At 43.5% G+C, this 20,617-nt stretch overlaps 1 protein-coding gene across 1 annotated transcript in view; it reads right to left on the minus strand.

Moving 5' to 3' along the window:
* LOC117409671 (nuclear pore complex protein Nup155-like) overlaps positions 1 to 20,617 on the minus strand; it is a 31,913-nt gene that overhangs the window by 8,369 nt on the left and 2,927 nt on the right. The window contains exons 3-27 of the mRNA XM_034015986.3: positions 20,411 to 20,548; positions 19,609 to 19,705; positions 19,291 to 19,361; positions 19,003 to 19,095; positions 18,134 to 18,300; positions 17,621 to 17,726; positions 17,408 to 17,481; positions 17,090 to 17,181; positions 16,878 to 16,975; positions 16,263 to 16,415; positions 15,747 to 15,847; positions 14,995 to 15,165; positions 14,120 to 14,230; positions 13,854 to 13,948; positions 13,475 to 13,560; positions 13,142 to 13,204; positions 12,726 to 12,873; positions 12,504 to 12,570; positions 12,019 to 12,134; positions 11,623 to 11,726; positions 11,179 to 11,312; positions 2,945 to 3,136; positions 2,256 to 2,394; positions 1,705 to 1,840; positions 89 to 242 (exon numbers count right to left, since the gene is read on the minus strand). Of these exons, the coding sequence (XP_033871877.3) occupies positions 89 to 242; positions 1,705 to 1,840; positions 2,256 to 2,394; positions 2,945 to 3,136; positions 11,179 to 11,312; positions 11,623 to 11,726; positions 12,019 to 12,134; positions 12,504 to 12,570; positions 12,726 to 12,873; positions 13,142 to 13,204; positions 13,475 to 13,560; positions 13,854 to 13,948; positions 14,120 to 14,230; positions 14,995 to 15,165; positions 15,747 to 15,847; positions 16,263 to 16,415; positions 16,878 to 16,975; positions 17,090 to 17,181; positions 17,408 to 17,481; positions 17,621 to 17,726; positions 18,134 to 18,300; positions 19,003 to 19,095; positions 19,291 to 19,361; positions 19,609 to 19,705; positions 20,411 to 20,548 (2,906 nt within the window). The remainder of the gene's footprint in view (positions 1 to 88; positions 243 to 1,704; positions 1,841 to 2,255; positions 2,395 to 2,944; positions 3,137 to 11,178; positions 11,313 to 11,622; positions 11,727 to 12,018; positions 12,135 to 12,503; positions 12,571 to 12,725; positions 12,874 to 13,141; positions 13,205 to 13,474; positions 13,561 to 13,853; positions 13,949 to 14,119; positions 14,231 to 14,994; positions 15,166 to 15,746; positions 15,848 to 16,262; positions 16,416 to 16,877; positions 16,976 to 17,089; positions 17,182 to 17,407; positions 17,482 to 17,620; positions 17,727 to 18,133; positions 18,301 to 19,002; positions 19,096 to 19,290; positions 19,362 to 19,608; positions 19,706 to 20,410; positions 20,549 to 20,617) is intronic.

Raw genomic sequence — 20,617 nt, forward strand, 5'->3', positions numbered from 1 at the left:
CTTTAGAAGACAGCTAAAGCCAAAAAAACAGTGTCAATAAGTTAACATCTGTTGATGTAGATATTATATTGATTTCATCCCGTCTTACATGTGCGGTCGCGTCTTCGTTGCTGAGCATGTTGGGATCTGATGACATCACAGGAGGTCCCGGTTGCTTGGGCACACTGGGAGACTGGGGGGCGGCTTTGCTCTGGTTAACCAGGTCCTGAATGGTATCAGTTATACACTTATAGCAGTTCAACCTGCAAGTAAATAAATACAAATCTCAACAGGTCTTCTTGTGTAAATATTTAGATTTTTCTTTAATGAAAAATAAATAAACAAACTAATAAAAGAAGTAGTATTTCATCTGGGTCAAGAGGAAATAAAGGCGTTTTGGTTTGACACCTTGGTCATTGAGCACCTTGGTCATTGAAACAAGTGGTAAACCCAGGATCAAATGCAACCCTGTCACGGATATCCTCGTGGGTGACGTCAGACCAGGAAGAATCAGAAAGGCTCAGTACTGCGAGTTGAAGCGCTGATGCGCGTTTATATAAAGAATAAAGTACAAGCTACTGTACATAATCAGATAGTAAAAAGTCACCAAGGAGTTCTGTGACATCACAAAGGACGAGGCCGCAGGCCGACTCCTCTTGAGATGTCACGGAACTCCAAGGTGGCTTTTTACTATCTGGTTTATGTACAGTAGCCTGTATTTTATTTTGTACAATATCAGCACAAAAAGAAAAAAATAAACACCCACAGATAAAATTAAACAAATATTTTCTTTACTAAAAATCACAAACTTTTTTTTTTTTTTTTTTTTAATAATAATTAGGCGCTGTCGGTTAGTATCTTGGCCTTTTCTTTTGGCTAACATCAGATTCATAATTTCACGCTGACTTTTGAGTTGTTAAATGCAGTTATGCCCCAAAATGCTCTGTAGGCTATAGAGAGTTTCGTGTGAATGGCCTTTGGGTCATCACCGGTCGCAGTTCACTGATCTCTGCCAAGTATGGCCTGAGGATGGCAAAATCGGAGATGGTTTTCCTTATAGTGTTGGTATTTTGCTGCTGTGCTACAAAGTTCTGCCTTTCAGCCTCTGACAATGGTAAAATCAAGAGGACTATCAGATAATTGTTACGTTTTAAAAAAATGTTTATTCCATTTACGTCAGATCACACCGGTAATAAGAAATATCTAGTAGTAGCCTGTATCATAGAATTAAGAATAGGGTTTTATAGGGAAATATCAGTTATACTGGTATTACTATTATTTGCAAACACTGTGAACAAACATGTATCGTGCTGGTTCAAATCCAGCATGAGTAGTAATTGTTTATATTCCTTTTCACTCACGTCTCTCTCTCTCGTTCTTACTCCCTGAACACCCAACCCAGACTGAGAGCTTACTGCTTCTTATGCAGTTGTGCCTGAGCTTGATTGCTTGTTAATCATTCAAATCAGGCTCAGGCACATTTTATATGTGATTTGGCAGGGAAGGCAATTAATCCATCCCTGCCGACGTAAAACACTAATGCTCAATAACCTTCTTAAATAATAATAATCCAACACAAATACAAAATAAACAAAATATGCACATGGGCGGGGTGTATCCCGTCACAGACCCCCATCCCAAATGAACACATTTCTTTCTTGTCCTCTAGCTGCTCGGAGCATCTTGCACTTAACCCTTGCCCTGCTGTGTGTCTCCTCCACGTACCTGTCCTGAAAAGCTTGTTGCCCCACAGTGTCCTCCTCAGGCTCTCCGTTCTTGTAGAAGTGGGGTCCCAGCCTCTGGGGATCCTTCTTGTCAGCAGCAGTCAAGCACAGCTCCACTACCCCCTCATAGAAGCGCACTGTGGAGGGAGCACCACAAAGAGGACAGCAGCTGGGTTAATACTGTACCTTAGAACAACAGTGGGAAGGGCAGTAGTGGAGGGGACTGGATTTGTGTAAGCATGTCAGAATTAGCAGAGGGATGGTGAGCTCATTTTCTTTTTTATCCTTCTGCATGTGTGATTCATTGTACATACCATTCTGTACCTGAATGATGATAAGTTGTACATAAATCAATCATGAAACTAAAATAATGTTTTGTGGAACATCTATCACACATCTTGGAACAATAAACAACAGTATGGGCAGTTGTGGTTTCAAAGGGACAAGAAACCTGTATTGGTGCCACTTATTTATATCTAAATTCTCTGCTCTTAGCATGTGGTAAAAGTGGCCCCCACAATCCCCGCTGGAGGCTGTTCCTTCGCACCCCACCTTGCCGGTACTGTGTGCAGACGTGGGGGAGGTCAGTCTGGTGGCTGATCTGCTGGTACTGGCGCAGGGACTCTCTCAGCATCTTCTCCTTCTCGGTTTTATTCTGTACTAGCCGAGTGCTCTGGAGAAGCTCGTTTGCCTGGGAGGTTGGGGAAGAAAACAGCAGATTACAGTTATAGAAATCTGTATGTGTATGTAATGCAGCCCAACAAGTAAAGTGAATAAAATGAGCTTTAAAATGCCAGCTCAGCGAAAGACTTAATGCGTGACCTAACTGTCTAATGGCGTGTATAAAAGGTTAATAATATCGGCCATATTTTCATAATACAGAAAAGCATTGTGTAGCTACTCTCTCAAGTGACTGATGCATAATGAAGAAAAAGTGGCTCGATTGATGTATTAATCCATGCGCCTCAACCTCATTAAAGTTTTGTCTTATATAACAGTTGTTCTGTCCTGAAATGGCAAAGCAAGATCAAATGAAGATTATTAGAGCTCTACATTTTAGCTGTAAGTTATTTATAATGAAGGTGATTGCTGGGAGTGTTGGGACCTACAGAAATAAATGCAATTGCCAGATACACAAGTGCAGCGGGATGACAATATTGCTCGTCTGTCTTCTGTTTGTGCCCTCATAAAGATAACCATTAGCAGGTGTACAGTCTGTCCCACCATCTTTGAGCACTCACTTTGGAGCACACAGAATCGTCGTTGCTGTAAAGGAGGGGGCAGATTTCTCGAAGGTGAAAGCTGATGGCGTCCACAGAGGCGTTGTCACCGATGTAGCGGTTAATGAGAGATGTGATGAGAGCTCCCATAAGCTCCTTCCCATGGATCACAATGTCCTTGAAGCTGATCAGTTTCATTTGCTCCTGAAACTCCTATTTTAAACAAAATGTTAGTTTATAAAGAACACTGGTGCGACTTAATCAATACATTGATAACAATTCTGCACCATTTTTTGTGAAGCTATTGTAGTAACACAAATCTTAGACACATTTTTTAAATCTTTTAAAAAAACAAAGTTGTTTGTTTTGTAATATTTACAGTTGTATTCTAGAAAATGTGGTTCCTATTGCATTTTGGTGTGAGGATGTTAACAAACCTATTACCAAAAAGCTTTAACTCCTGACTTTGTGTATTTTTTATCAATAATACAATTTGATCTTTAACCACTTCAAAACCATGACGTATGCACGTACGTCAAATGAAACGATAGGTTGCGGATGCAACCCCGGTTCCCTGAAAACGAAAATAACCATCAAGGTATGGGATATTGCCGTCAGGCAGTAGGGATTGGCTGAGCTTTATAGCAAAGCTGCCGATAGGCCTCCACGCGAGCTGCCGTGTAAGCCCGCCCCCCTGGGAGCTTACTACACGCAACGCGCGGAGAGTCACTTCCTCTTTTGCTCTTCAGGCCGTGAAGGCTTCCGGAGCGACCTCGCGGCTTGATGGTTATTTTCTCTTTCAGGGAACCGGGGTTGCATCCGCAACCTATCGTTCCCTTTCAAGTCGAAAATAACCATCAAGGTATGGGAACAGTGTACCCAAGCCGTCGCGAGGGAGGATTCTCAGCAGTAGGACAGACTTACGTCATAACGCAACTGCGTAGGCAGTACATCTACGCATATGCGGAGCTGCACCTCAGCGTCTATGCTCGCAATGACACCTGTCCTAAGGTGGAATAGTCACACCATCTTATCAACCACTCTATATGTCCGCATCCTGAGGCATCATAGAGTGTAGCACAGATGCTCCAAATGACAGAGCAGAGGATTCCAGTACATTCAACCGGTAGAACCTCGTAAAAGTATGCGGTGTAACCCAACTGGCTGCAGCGCAAATGTCAGACACCGGCACCCCTCTAAAGAGGGCCCAGGATGTTGCCATACCCCTAGTGGAATGTGCCTTCAACTGCCCTGGTGGCGGAAGGCCCATAGAATCATATGCTAACTTAATAGCATCCACTATCCAATGGGAAAGGCGTTGCTTAGACAACGGCTGACCCAAAGTCTTAGAACCATGGCATAGGAACAGCTGTTCTGTTTGCCTCACAGGCCTTGTGCGGTCAATATAACACCTCAATGCCCGCACAGGGTAGAGCATGTGTAACCGCTCTTCCTCTGGGGAAGAAAAAGGAGGAGGATGGAACGCCATCAACTCGACTGGTTGGTTCATGTGAAACGGGGATATGACCTTGGGTAAAAAGGCCGGATTTGGACGCATGGAGACCTTAGAACCGTCTCCTGCGAAACGAGTACATGATGAATGCACCGAAAGTGCATGTAACTCGCACACGCGTTTTGCTGATACCACGGATAGCAAAAACGCAGTCTTCATAGACACGAGGTTCATATCCACACTGTGGAGAGGCTCGAACGGTGCCTTGGTAAGGGCTTCTAAAACCACATCAAGGCTCCATGACGGTAAACTGGTCGTCCTTGGAGGCTGCAAGCGTCTTGCGCCTTTCAGGAAATGAAATGCCAGAAAATGGCAACCTGGTGATAACCCGTCAATGCGTACATGGCAAGCCGATATGGCGGCTAAATACACTTTAAGTGTAGAAGGAGATTTCCCCTCATCTAGTAGCTTCTGCAGAAACTGTAATATCACTACCATAGGGCAGGAGACCGGGTCATGGCCCTCAGCCAGACACCAACTTTGAAACAATTGCCACTTATACGCATACTGCGACCTAGTAGAGGGCGCTCTCGCACTCTGAATGGTCGATATAACCGCCGTCAAAAGCCCTAAGACTGACAGGCGCTCCTGCTCAGGGGCCAAGCCCATAACTGCATGAGTTTGGGGTTTGGGTGCCATAGCCCTCCTTGGGCTTGGGACAACAGGTCCGCTCGCAGAGGGAGCTCCCTCGGGCGACCGTGCAACAACTGCACCAGACTCGGGAACCATATTCTCTGAGGCCACCGAGGAGCGATCAGAATCACTGTCGCTTGCTCTACCCTGACCTTCTCCAAGAAGGCGGGGAGCATTGGAAACGTTGGAAATGCATACAGGAGCCCTGGCGGCCATTCGTGAGCCAGTGCATCGACTCCTAGGGGGCTGTCGAGGTCCTTCACCGAGAACCATAGGGGACAGTGCGTGGTCTCTCGCGAAGCGAAGAGATCGACTTGCGCTGTACCGAACCATTCCCAAATGCGCTCTACCACCCGAGGGTGAAGACGCCATTCGCCTGCAAGAGGACCTCCTCTGGACAGGAGATCCGCTGCTTAATTGACTCTGCCTGGTAAGTGAACCGCACGCAAAGAGGCTAAACGCGGTTGTGCCCAAAGCAACAGCCGTGTTACCATCCGGTGAAGACCGGGGGACCGCAAGCCGCCCTGGCGGTTGCTATACGCCACTACCGTGGTGTTGTCTGACAGCACTAACATGTGCTTGCCTAGAAGCACTGGCAAGAAGTGCCGAAGGGCGAGGTCCACCGCTCTGAGTTCCAGAGCATTGATGTGGGCTGACCTCCAGGGTCCTGACCACACTCCACGTGTCCCTGTCCCGTTCCAGACTGCTCCCCAACCCTGGTTGGAAGCGTCGGTTGTGATGACTTCCCTTCGGAAGATGGGACCCAAGCGTACGCCAGCGCAGTGCTTCCCAGCAGGTTCGGGATACCCTCAACCTGCGGTGTTTGTCTCTCCGCGGATGCAACGCGAAGGCATTGAACCAGGCCTGCAGAGGTCTCTGGTGTAGTAAGCCCAAAGGAAGGGCTTGCGAGGCGGCAGCCATCAACCCCAGCATGCGCTGACACAGCTCCATGCTGACTGTTTCTCTCAACCTGAATAGGGAGAGACACCGCTCCAGCGAGGCAACTCTTTGTGTCGACAGGGTCGCTTCAATGGACACTGAGTCCAGATGCAGACCCAAGAATTCGGTCTGTTGGCTCGGCACGAGGCGGCTCTTTTCTGAATTGACCTTCAGACCTAGCCGCTGAAGATGGTCTGTAACCATCACTGTGTGCTGTGCCAACTGCTCCTTCGACTGCGCGTAGACGAGCCAGTCGTCCAGATAGTTCAACAGTCGGACGCCTTGAGCCCACAAGGGAGCTAAAATGGCATCCATACATTTGGAAAAGGTTCGAGGAGCTAGTGACAGGCCGAATGGGAGGACACAAAACTCGTACACCCTGCTCTGGAATGCGAAACGCAGATACTTCCTGTGACCCGGGCAGAAGGGAACGTGAAAGTACGCATCTGTCAGGTCCACGGTGGTGAACCAGTCGCCGTGTCGGACTGACTGGATGATGTGCCTGTGCGTAAGCATCCTGAACGATAACCGCCGTAGGTATTTGTTCAGTACTCGCAGATCTAAAATAGGGCAGAACCCGGCGTCCTTTTTGGGCACTAGGAAGTATTTGGAATAGAACCCCTGGTTGATTAGAGCAGGGTCTACTTGTTGAATGGCACGCTTCCTGAGCAATGCCTTTATTTCCACATTCAGAGCGGAGGACTGAACCGGATCCTTCACTGCAGTTACGACCACCCCCCTGAAGGGGGAGGCTTTAACTGGAACTGAAGGGTGTACCCAGTGGATATAGTTTTGCGCACCCAGATATCGTTAGTGCATTGTTGCCAGAACTGGAGCTGTGGAAAAGTGTAAGGGTGGGCTAACAGCTGCCTGGATGCCTCAGGGCTGCTTTGGCTGTGCTCGCTCACGAGGGGCCTGGCCAGAGCCACGAGGACGTGACCTGCCACCTCCTCTAGGGCGCCATTCTATGCGCCGCGGTCTTGCAAACCCAGGCTGGCCGCACGCTGATGGACCTACGGGGGAGGTCCTACTACCCCGTGGTTGCGCCTGCTGCTGTGGCGGTGTCTTACGCCATGGCTGTTCCTGAGGCCGCTTTGGCTGGAACTGTTTATTTGGCCACATCTTAGCCATTTGCAGCGACGCCTCCCGTGCCTTGATGGAGCGTTACAACATCTCCTCCACCGCCGGACCAAATGTGTGTCCGGGTGTAATCGGAGCATCCAGCAAAGGGGCCTTGTCAGGCTCCTGCACTCTCGCCTGCGAGAGCCAGAGCTGTCTTCTGGCCACCACCATAGACGCGATGCTCCTGCCCTGAGCCCGCGCGTTGAGCTGGGCTAGCTTCACCAGCAGCTGACTGAGTGTGCCTAGCTCGCTTCTGAGGGCCGCAGAAGGGCACTCAGGTAGGTCTCGAAGGAGTGCCGCCTGGTAAACCGTCAGTAGACTGGCTATATTAGACAGTCTGACTGCCTCCGTGGCCGCAGAGTACCCTTTTTTCAGGTGTATCTCTGTGGTCCTGCACTGCTTATTGGGGAAAGCTGGGTCTTTAGTAAGCCCAGATAGTGTCGGCGTCTTCACTAACACGGCGAACACAGCGTCCACCGGTGGAAAGGACGCTAAACCGGCCTCACTAGCCCCCTGCATAGTAAAGGCCGAAGCCTTGAGAGACGTCGCAGGAGCAGAGGCCGGAGCCCCCCAGACTGCACCTCTTTAACAAAGTCCGGGAATGCCGGAAGCATCCTGGACTGATGGGACTGGGATGAAGGCGACTCAAACAGAGATCGCCGGGGAAGCTCTATCCCAGGCCAATCTATACCCAAGTGGCGGGTTGCTCTGTCCACCACAGACCACATAGGGTCTGTGGTGGACAGCGACCTGAGCCCTCAGCGACCTGAGCCGAGTGCTGGGAGGCTACCTCAGCCTCTATACTGTCCCCTTCCAGGATGTCAGATGCATCCCTGGAAATGGCATCGATATCCCAGTCCTTTTGAGGTTGCAGTGGAAGTGAAACGGCCAATGGAGGTTGTAGAGGAGCCACTGGCTAGTTGGCTACGGGCCCAGTGAGTTGTTCTGGGGCTCGAGGCACTGCATTAGCTAGGGACATGAGAAGAGACTGCTGTCCCATCATCACCTCCATGAACTGAGACATCTTGGAGGTTAGCTCTACCACCCCCGACCTGCCTCTGCATCGCCTGTCGCGACGAGGGGAACAAGAGCGTCCTCTACGTCGAGGCAATCTGGAGGGTGACCTAGCCTCCCGACGAGGGCATACCCTAGAAGGGGAGGGGCTGCGAGCCCTAGCGCGTCTGGTGGGGGACCTCTGACCAGCTGTAATCTGGGAGGCCGGGCTCGTGGAGAGCTGCAGTCGCTCTGGCGGCGTTGCCGTAGACGACGCCGGGGCTGAAACGGTGTGGGAAGATCCCGAGGAGGGAGAGTGCCCACCCACTGATTTCTTAGCCCTTTGCCGAAGGGCGCGTAGCTGAAAACCAGCACAAAGGTGGCAAAAAGCCCTATCCGCCAGCGCGGATGAGGCGTATTCTGGCCCAAGACATACCACGCACTCATCGTGTGGGTCACTGGCAGGCAGCTTAGCCTGACAAGACGTGCAACGATGGAAGCCCGACATCTCCGTCGAGCACGGCACAGCAAACATCGAAGGTGCGTCGAGCACCGAGCACCGAGCGTCGAGAGCCGAAGCGCCGAGCGTCAGAACGCCGACGCGTCGAGCGTGTAGTGTCGAGGCGCCGAGTGTCAGAACGCCGATGCGTCAAGCGTGTAGCGTCGAAGCGCCGCGCGTCGAGCGTGTGGCTTCGAAGCGTCGAGCGTGTGGCGTCGAAGCGCCGACCGTCGAGCGTGTGGCGTCGAAGCGCCGAGCGTCGAGGTGCGTGCGTCGAGCGTCAAGAGCCGAGCACCGACGCACCGAGCGTCGAGCACAGAGTCCCAAGCGCGGAAGCGCTGCACCAAACGCGGAAGCGCTGCACCAAACGCGGAAGCGCTGACACCACGCAGAGCGAGTACCGAGCGTCGAGACGCTAGCATGAGACGCTAGCACGAGACGCCTAAGCGTCAGCTGACCCGCAGAGCGGAGACGCTAGTGCTGGTACAGTGTCTTATTTGGTGAAATACTTACCTTGGTGCTTAAGGGAGAATTGTGCTTTGTGGTCGTCTTCTTAATGGTGAAAAGGGATTTTTTTTTTTTTTTTTTTTTTTTTTGGGACGCTGCAGCAAGTGCTTAGTGTACTGTATGAATGACTGTAGGGCAAACCGTACAGCTACCACGCAGTGGGGAACACACAGCAGTGGAAGATTTATAGAGGGCTGCAGAGCAGACTCCACATACACACGCGGTCTAGCCAGGCAAGATCGAGGCTGCAATACACGCATGGCCAATGCCAACGACGCGCGTCCAAATAAAATATATATATATAACAAATATATAATATATATACAAAACCCAAAAAACACACAATTAAATATTAGAATAATATACTAATAAAGAAAAGACGAAGACCACGAGGTTAAACAAAAACGCGATGCCGAAGCAAAGCGTGAAAGGATATATAAAGTAATATATCAAATATATATACACAAATATATAACCAAATTTACCAACAATAAATGCAACTGAAATAAACTCGGAGGAGGGGCAAAAACCAGCTTCTCAAGCCTAAGCTCAATGAGTACAGACAGTTACAAGATCTAGTACCTACCGCTACCGATGCTGAAGACAAAAGAGGAAGTGACTCCGTGCGTTGCGTGTAGTAAGCTCCCAGGGGGGCGGGCTTACACGGCAGCTCGCGCGGAGGCCTATCGGCATCTTTGCTATAAAGCTCAGCCAATCCCTACTGCCTGACGGCAATATCCCATACCTTGATGGTTATTTTCGACTTGAAAGGGAAGCCCATTTACAGTACCATGCCGTACCTGCGTACGTCAAGTTTCCCATTCTATTCTATGAGCGGTTTCTCAGTCTAGCGTTTCAGGTTTCATTCTCTAAAGCAGTGCTAGTACTGTGGAATGTGCAATGAAAGTTGGGGGAGGGTCAGGTGACATTTTTATCCAATTGCATGTCATGTAGCAATTCCAATCTAGCCATTCAGCTTTTACAAGTATATATATATATATATATAGTGTTTTAATTATTTCTTTTTATTTATTATTAGTTTTACTTGTTTAGTTATAGTTTATATAGTTTTTAGCAAAAGCTAAACATGGCAACGTATGTGGTACTTTCTATAATGAGCAACAGGAGTGAAGTTGGTTTGGAGGATTTCGATACCAGCGAAAGTGATGCTAACTTATCACTCAGTGATGATGAAGAGGATGTGGAGCCAAGAACAGTACAAACTGTACAAACAGAAGAGCATGCAGCTGTTTTACAGGTAAGCCAGCTGCAAACGGGAACCTGTTTGGTTTGAAATGGCAGTACTGTGATGAAATACTATCAAAACACAGCACTGGGTACAGGCAATGCGGCAGCCAGATCCATCACAATGCCTGCGTACAATGTAGCTGTGTACACGCATTTGTGACTATCCCTCCAACACAAGCGAAGCAGACACCGTAAAAAAGGTACAGGGTCTGCTACGAAAATGAAAACAAAAGAAAAGACAAAAGAAAAATGTGCAGTGGTTGCGAAGGCAACCCTGGGTTCTGTTGTATTGAACATTTCAATAAATGGCACAGAACAAGTCAATAATGGCACACGTTTTGATGTTGTTTGATTTTTATTTGATCATTACTGTTTACTGATTATTATTGTTATTATCGTTATTAGCAGCGTTTTTGTTTCCATTGTTAAAAAAAAAACAACGTTAATTACAGGTTTGAAAACATTATTATTATTATTTTCAAAATTTGGTACCTGGGAAGGGGTTTCATTTTTACATCTGGAGTTGAAGTGGTTAACAGCTCCTTACAAGTTCCATAAATACTATTTTACGAATATTTTATTCATAAAAAAAATATGTAACTGATATGTTAAAGCTTTCTGAATAGGACTCTATATCTCAAAGGTACACTAAAGAAAGCATAAGCAGAAATGTTTGTCTACATGTTTTCAAGTAATGGATGATTTTCCCTATTTCTCAAAGCATGGGTCAAAGAGACCTTCAGTTTTTCCTGCCTTGTTTTCTCTATGCACATGTAATACAGAGCGACCGTAAAAGCTCACCTTCTGTAGATCCGCTATGATAACGCTGAACTGATGGTCACAGATGAGCTTCCACAGAGCCAGTGTCTGGCACGTTCGATGAACCAGCTGCTGGATGCCCTGCAGGGAAATCTTCTCATAGGCCTGAGCCTCAGCTGAAAACACAAGAGAAAACACCGTTCACCATCAGCAGACAAACTCACACGGCAATGTTGCAGTTTTAGATGCTGCAACTTTCATAATGCCAGAAAAAAAAATGGAGGAGATTCAGCAAGGGTATGGAATACACTCAAACAGCAAATTGGTTTTCATTTGAGCGATCATTGTCCTTTGGTAGATTGCATATAAATTCTTACTGCACAACCAGCTTAGTCTTTACACAAATATTTAGTTTTAGCTGGATAATAAACCTGGTCTTACATTAAGTGTCCTGACTGCTTTGGAAAATAATGCAGATTTACTTACTGTGATATTTCCTCTGCAGATCCTGCTGTACTTGCTGTGAGCTCCCCCCATCTGGCCTCATGAAGCCCAAAAGTCTCTGCTGCAGGTTGGCAGGGGTACTGAAACTACAAACAACACTCATTGCTTACTGAAGTTAATGCCACTAGAGGGGTATTTCATCCCATTTTGTCGCCGGACCATATCTTTCAGTCACAGTGATACTAACTTCACTTCTCTGACAGAAAATACTTGATGACCCCATACTAACATTGAACAAGCCATCAAACAAAGACATTGTTATCACAAACATTTGCAGCTATGGTTTTATCAGACAAAATACAGGCAATGTTTGGGAAAGTTTGTGGTTCAAAGTCATTCACTATTTATTTTTTACTCCAAACACTGTTCGCTGCCTACCTTGTACTACCCAGAGATCCAGGAGTAAATTGAGAGTTTTTGTCCAAGAATTCCTTTAACCCATTCAGCTCGTGGAGCACGGATTCCAGGACCTTGGATGATACGCTGCTCTCAATCTGCAATTACAATTACAGGAGTCAGACAAATACACAAAAACAAAATTATTTTTGCTGTATAACATTGAGCTGCACAAACCGATTATTCAATTATGATTGCTGCTTTTCATAGACTGTGGATAACAGCAATACACACCAATCCAAGCAGCTATTTATTTAGTTTTTCATCTTCAAAGCAATCAACACAAATAACCCCCACTTGAATGTCAGCTCCAGATTTCTGTGGTGAGCGCAATCCAAATAATCGGTTTGTGCAGCACTAATAACATGCACATCCATTATGGAAGAGCTCAAGCATCTACTGTTGTCTGTTTTTTTTTTTTTTTTAAATCTGTCAAATAGAGGCAAGATCTAAAAGTGATTACTTACAGTGGTGACCACCTGGTTTCCTGTGTTGAAGGTTTTTTCTATTCCAATGCTTCCATCCCAGATATTACTGGAAAAACAAGAAAAAAAAAAAGATTATTGTCTGCCATCACAAACAACACTAATAAAAGTGGGGTTAATCATATTAAAATCTATAAGCCAGTTGTCATATTTAAAGGTTTAAGTTTTTTTTGTGTGACTGGACAGTAGACCTGCTCTTCTTACCCCAAGATTCTGGTGAAGTAAATGCAGATGCCGTTGTGCTTCCCTGAGAACACCACCTCAGGACCAGACATGGCTGCGTGGGGTCCCCCAGCTTGGCCCACAGGCGACGCCAGGATGAATGGGGTAGACACACTCTGGGGCTGCATTCCTGAGAAATAGAGAGAAACAGACAACTGAAAACACAGAACTAGTGAAGGTGGGGAAAAATAAGGTTATATTTACAGGTTCTCTAACTGCATGCCAACTAGCTAATTCACCTACTGAAGTATACTATGGCAGATGCACATCTTGTAAGAAATACAGCTTTTAAACTTTCAGACTAGCAATTTAAAAAATGGATGATATTCACACAGAATGACAAGGAGCCTATATATATATATATATATATATATATATATATATATATATATTAGTACCTGGAGCTGGTGTGGCCAAGAAGCTTGGATTGGGGAGTGGGCTACCAAAAGGTAGCGGGGAGCCTAAAACACAAGCATGACAAGAAAAACATAATGAGTTTAATACATGAACACGTTTCTGCATGTAACAGAAAGAAAATCCACGCAAATTACAAATTACATTTTAAATAAAACTGCATAAAGTCTGTTAAAACGAATCAACAAAATCTCAATATTTTGTAAGAAAAAACAAATACTTTAAAAATAAGCCAACTGTTTCTCCCATGTTAACCATGCAACAAGTGGCATTTATTTCTCTGAACTTTTAGCCTCATTTCCCCTTGATTAACTCACCAGGAACAGGAGAGCTGAAGATGGGTCCCACATTACTCGGAGCAGACAGTGCTGATGGGAAGCGCATCTGTGCTTCCCCACCATACCTAGGTTAAAACAAAATGAGATTAAACAATGTAATTCAAGAGATTGCATCTTTACTAGGAATACTAGTGATGTGACATCTATATTAAAAAAGACCTTGCTTTAAGGTGAAAAAGGTGGCAGCCTGTGGCTCAGATTTGCAAGCCCATAACATTTAACTTGCACTCATTCTAGGGTGAAACACACAGAGACTCATAACCATGGCTTCTAAATACTAACAACTTCTCTATGTTAATTTATCATCTAAGAAATGAATGCAGTTTCCTATACATTTGAAGGTAGACATGAATCCTACCTGAAGAAGGCCCGAGTGGCCCAGACTGCCACTTCTCTATCATAGGCTGCTGTGGAGCAGGAGAGGACCAGACAGGTAGCACACGCCTGCTCTTCCTGGGGAGAGAGGGAGTCATAGAAAACACTTAAACACAGCAGACCATCAAATTAACTAAACTACATTCAACTGAAAGCAGAATAGTTTTTTTTTTTTTAATGCTAGCCTAAGCCAGGACCTCTAGTGAGTGATATTCTTGATGTATAAACTCAACATAAAAAGAAGCATACCCTGTGCAGTTTAAAAAACCTCTCAATCTCCTCTCCCTCTCCCCCAGCATTGCTGACCAGAAGGTGTCTGAGCTGGTCTACAGGACGGAGCTTGTGGAAAATGTGACTTCCCTGCAAGCAAGAAAGGAAAGCATTTAATATTATTATTATTGGCAGGATAGATCCAATGAGATAAAGGGATATCCTCCCCTGGTTTATGTTACTGGGGAACTGAATAAATAAGCCAGGCCAGAATTGTATTGATCTGTAGTACTAAGAGTTTATGCATGACACCATATCAGCTGTGCTCTTCTTTAAAACGTCAGTCAGGACCGTTTAGCATTTCCAGGGCTGGCGTCAGCACCGGGCAACCACCCGGGGCCCCATTGCCAGAGAGAGGTCCCCCACACATACATAAATAAAATTGCAAATATGAGTAAATGTACTATTTCTGTGCGAGCTATCCTACTCAAGCAGCCTTCAGGGCTAGAAACTTTTAGTTTTCACTAAACTAAACTAAATTGCATGTGTGCAGTGCAGTCAAACTTTTCAGATCTCCCATTTTCTCTTTTCCTGTTTGCGTCCTGTTCCTTTAGTCCCGCCTCTTCTGACTCCCTATTGGCTTTCGTCCTCCTCAGGTCTTCCTAAAGCTGAACGCTATTGGCCGATCTCGACATACAATTATACAAATGTGCCAATTAAAGACACTCAACAATTGGCATATTTACTTCACACTGTCAAATTTTCTATGTAAATTAAAAAAATATTATTGCCGTAAAGTCCATGTTCTGTTTTCTGTTAATTGTGTACTAAGTAGGCGACAGTAAAAAATAAAATTAAATATAATATTTTACTATTTTCACCCAAGACCTTAAACACCTAAAAAAATAAAATACCTTTGCAGAGAGTAGGACAAACTTTTTGGGTGACAGGATATGCTGTTGTACCACAATGGGAGAATCTGTTATTGGAATCAGATCTTTATTGAGAGGAGTCACAATCTTTTCAGTCTTTGAGTCTTCGATGGCAGATAGAGCCCAAGAGTGTCCATCCACATTTGACGTCATCTTAAAAATAGAATAAAAATAAGACACATTTTTAATATATAAACCATCCACTTTCCACGTGTTGCATGAAATTTTTAATGTAACCATGAAAGAGCATATTTCTGATACAAAAATATTAAAAAAGGACATGGTATCTAAATAACCAAGGCTTAAAATATATAAATATATACTTAACTCTCAAAAGCATAACATTCAAGACTTTATTTTCATTCAGGTGAAGCCACTTTTTTATTTTTTTACCATAACTGAGGGGTAAATTCTCAAACTTAATTACTGCATTTGCACAATTTTTTCAGAAAGGAGACACACACCCAATAATTACCAAACCAGAAATAAACAAGTAAGGCTTTTATTTATGGGCTTGAATTAAGTGTTAATTTGTTTGGTATTCTTTAGATGTTTAATTGCTGTTTTTTTCCCCATTCATGAAAGCACTAGGTAACACATCCCCCCTTAGATTTTATTAGTTATGTGTGCTGAATAGAACACAAATAGAGGACTCAGACATAGTCCCAAGGCTTGTAACACGGGAAGTGAACTTAAGAAAAATGGCTACTACTGAAAACGTTGTTTGTTTCTACCTGTGCTTCGATCAGGGGTTTCTGAAACGGGAAGGAGTCGTGGTTGATGCACCACAGGATATCACTGTCTTCAGTTTCTGAGGCTGCCATCAGTAAAACCCCTAAAAAGGAACAGGAAATCAGTTTATGGTTTTCAAATGACAATCACATAACTCAGTTATAGGTGCTGGAAAATGAAAGACTCAGGAATCACTTTTGCTTTCTTTGCTTATTGAGAAAAAAAGCAGCTTTTGTTGCCCGACATGTAATATTATTTGATATTATTTTTATATATTAAACATGGTGTATTTATATCTTTGATATGGTATATGTTATATCTTTAAACATTGGTATATCTTGGTAACTCATGTCATCTCCTGTTAAATAGGAATATGTTCAAGTACCAAAATGTAATTAAACTTTTTTCTTTAAAAACAAAACACAAACAACTTATATCATTGTGCACAATCTGTTATCATAATGCTAGAAAATGCAACCAGGTTTATTCCACTCTACCTGCAAATCAGCAGAACCTACCTTTGCTATACAATGCTTTATGGACCTTGGCTGGTTTCTGCAGAGTTGCAGAGGCAGAGAATCCTGGAGGTAGACGGATGTGAACCAGCACTAACATGCATGGGCGGGCCATGGGCTGCTTGAATGGGGTTGTGCTAAAGTACAAACGAACTCCTAGAAAGATTTTAGAAAAGAGTACGTCAATAAATACATACATGCCGGTAAATAAACAAACATAAACACTGACAATTTTTTAAAACTATGAAAATCAGCCAGAGTGAAAATATTCTTAGAATATTCTGGTGGTGGAAAACATACTTTGTTAGCCTTTGGGACATAAAAAGTTACATGTTCAAGACCTTAATAAAAATAAAAAATAAAATAACTAGTGTACCTCATCTGCTAAAACCCCAGTCTGAATGGTGAGGAGCACTATAAGGTTATTATATTTTTCAATAACTAGGCACCTCTTTTTCTTAAGTATTTTTTTTTTTGTGTGAACGTTAATGCCAATGAAAGGTAGGAGGAGGTACGAGGAATTTATCCAAGTACACAAGCAGTTGGGTCATCAGTATCCTTCAAACATGACTACAAATCCCAATTCAAAAATGCATTGTAATGTACAGCATTTCCTACCTGCATGTGTAATAGCCAGGAGTTGACAATCTATAGATTCGGATCGCTCAATCACTGCAATATGAACGATTGGCTTGAAGACAGCGCGGTCTATCGTCCTGAGAAAACAAAACACATTAACACAGGATTAAGTTATTACAATAGGTGTAGCTGTTCAGTGAAGTTCAGTTAGCTACTCCCCAAGCAGGATTTTGAACAGTATGTATATTAACCTGGCAATGTTCCCAGCTGCAGATACTATGGAGTTCTGAGACATAGCTGCCACCCTGCTCATTCCCTGTCCATCCAAGCCAAGGTCATAAACCTAGAGGATACACAAGCACATTTCCCATCACATCACAGGCCATGGCCACCTTCATTAAAATCACGTTTATAAAGCATTAATGTGCTGGTAAAAGCATAGAACAGCATGAATACAGCCTAATGTGTATTGACAACCACATAACAGTAATTGTAATGCCACTGCCTTTTGTGCTTATGGACACCACCACAAATTATATTCAAATTTAGAGCAAAAAGCAGTGGCCTACCTGAATGAATCCTTTCTCTGAACGGGTGTACAAAGTGTTTCGAGAGTTGTCAATAGCAATCTGGACAATGGGATCTGCAGGACAAAGCACACACTTGTCAATATGCAGCCAAACTGTTACCTTAGCAGAGATACCATAAAATCAAAGATATGCATTCCTGTTTGGTGTAAAAAATGATTTGCACAGAATCTTGAGAACTTAATGATGACTTACCATCCTCTGAGAATGTGAACTGCAGCACGGAGGGAACCAGAAAGGACAGTGTGCTTTTCGAATGGTTTATCTTTCTGCAGCGCTGGCTGAACCAGCCCGCCTCAGCCTAAACGCAGAAAAAAATTATAATAATGTTAAGTCTTTTCTACAAAACGTGCTTGACACTTAACTGCTCAACAACTTGGAAGGAGTGTGTACTTCCGTTTTCCCCCAAAAAATTCTGAAATGGTGATTACCAAACTAGAATGCAGAAAAACTGAAGAAATCCACTTTTGGGGTTTAAACAAACACAAAACCCACCCAGTCATTCTGCAGTGCTTGTTAACATTTGGGGTAGTACTGCACATGTTTGACACCACGTTTATCTTTTGTCTATTATATATTCTTGGCTGCCTCAATATGTTTTAAGTACCAAAGCACTAGAGAAACCGCACTTAAAGAGTGAACCAGTCAGGAACAGCAAGATATTTAATACGCAGGCAGTTTGGTAAAAAGATTATGTTCTTTTCTTACCTGGTAGGCAATTTCATACAAACAACCATCTTTTCCTGCCAGGAATATGCGCCCATGGTCAGTGGAAGTGATGGCAAGCAGGTATGTGTTATCAGTGGGAATGGAGTAGAGTGGGTCAGGGAGTAGCTGCATTCCTCCAGACAGACTGTCATTCAGAACTCCAGAACCTAGCAGAGGGGCATTTTTATGTTGAAGCACATGCTTGTGACTTTACAGAATGTGTGACAAAAAGTAGTGGCAACACACATGAAAATAAAAAGTGTGAAAATGTGTATCTGACTACACCTTCTCCTGCAGCTGGTGATAATAACAATACAATGTTATTTTCACAGACACAAACCAGCATTAACTCCAATAACTCTAATTCTGCATTATTATCCTGACATCTACTTGCAGGACAACTGCTTTGTTTCTGAGGTTGTAACTTGTTCTATTCACATAAATCCATCATAGTTGTGTGTAGGTGTATCCCTAATTGGATGCCTGTTTAACATTTTCAATAATCCCTTCATATGTTTAAATGCAAAATGAAAATAAAACTCCCAAATGGCATAGTATTTTACTAAAGGTTAAACCAAAAATCATAACTGATAAAGCAGTATCTTGATTAACTGTAAAACAATGTACCTGAAGGCTGCATGTGAACACCAATGTAAAATTTTAAATAAATTTAAAAATAAAACACAAAAGGACTAAGAATACTAAATCAAGTCTACTTTCTCAGTGAACATGGGTCTAAATGTTTCAACAGTAAATGTTTTAATCTATTAAATGAACATTTACAGCCATAGTTTAAAACTACGGCTTTTTTTATTAGAAAGACCTAAATCAGAAATTCCGGAATACAAAGCACATTAGAATGAACCTACCTGCCTGGGATCCAGGGAAGCTCAGTCCGAGAATCACTATATCTACAGGAGTAGCCAAAACCAGCAGGTATTGAATATGAGGCTGAAAAATTCCTGCACAGGGACAAGACCAAAACTCCAGTTAAACTCTAGTGCTATAGAAGTTCTCATTTTATGTATTACACATCATTTTAGAATACTGTCTATTTGTGACACTCTGTGTACTTTTCTTTAAAATAAAAATGAATAAAGGTTTTAAACTAGACTGATTAAAATACCTAATGTAATAACAGAATATGATCCTATTACCTTCCTTCGGCTTTACAAGACCCGCAGACAATATGGTTTCACTCAGACCATCAAAGTAAGCAACGTCACCTCTGTAGGATGAACAAAAGGAACACATGCGGTTGGGATTCTAGGCTTAATATTGGATTTTTCCTGTACATTTTGTTAATCTCTGAGCAAGTGTGCTCGAACAGTTCAGGCACAGGAATTCTCTATAGCTTTGGGTATATCACTGTACCTTCTAACACAAGCCATGTGTTTCAAGCTAAAGAATTAATACAGAAACCAAACCACTTAAGACCCAGTAATTGATGGCTTAACATTGTATACAGCACATACCCGTCCTCGTAGTTCCACATGAATATATCACTGTCAATGGTCAGCCATGCCCTGCTTATCTCTGGGAAAACACCCATCATGCAATTACACTGCATATCTAACACACAGTCAAGGTAAAAACAATAAATCAGCATTTGGAAGGTGTTAATATCACTATTCTAACTTTGTTATACCAATTCTGGTATTTTGCAGACACACACAGCAAGGCTGGAAATAAGACTCCTACTGCATAGCAGTTTCAGCCATTTCAGGTTTTAATATGTGTTTGATTAGATCCAGTGTATAGGTAACAAGCTTAGGTGTGTCTTATTAAAAACTCAGTAAAACCAGGAATGGCTCAAACTACACGTCTTATTTCCACCCCTGCACAGACAAGTAATGTTTAGATAATACTGTATTGTGATTTAAATACCTAGATATGATCATTAATATGTGGATCTTAATAATGGTTAGGGGGTTGACAGAGTTTTTTTAATTTATTTTTTTTATTTTTAATCCTCCCAAAAATTCCTATAATAATCGATTACAAAGTTGTCCTAGCACCACATTCAGTTCTCTATAACAAATTGTCCGAAAAGAACTGAGGGATGGGTAACCTAAAATCTTACAGAAAAGTATGTAACTGTACTCTAATCTGGCTGGTTTCATGACCCAGAACTAATCTTGGACCGCCTAATGTTACCTTGTGTAAAGTAGTCTAAGTCTGTGAAACCAGCCGAAGAAGAAAGAACTAACAAACAAACAAACTTTTTTTTTTTTTCAAAATTAACAAGGCTTTCTCAAAGACATAATCCAAGGATACGGCTAAACTGCTCCACTAGTTCAGGAGGCAGCGGCACTCTGCGGACAGCGCTGATCTCTGGGAGGCTGGGGAAACTCATCACACCAGGACCTTGCAGGGGGTAATCCATATCTGAGATACCGGACACAGATGGCATATCTGTTAAAAAGAGCGTGAGAAACATTGTTATAAAACCATTCAGTATACAGTTGTAGTCAAAAGTTTACA

The sequence above is a fragment of the Acipenser ruthenus genome, chromosome 2, assembly GCF_902713425.1.
Source record: "Acipenser ruthenus chromosome 2, fAciRut3.2 maternal haplotype, whole genome shotgun sequence".
Classification (NCBI taxonomy): Eukaryota; Metazoa; Chordata; class Actinopteri; order Acipenseriformes; family Acipenseridae; genus Acipenser; species Acipenser ruthenus.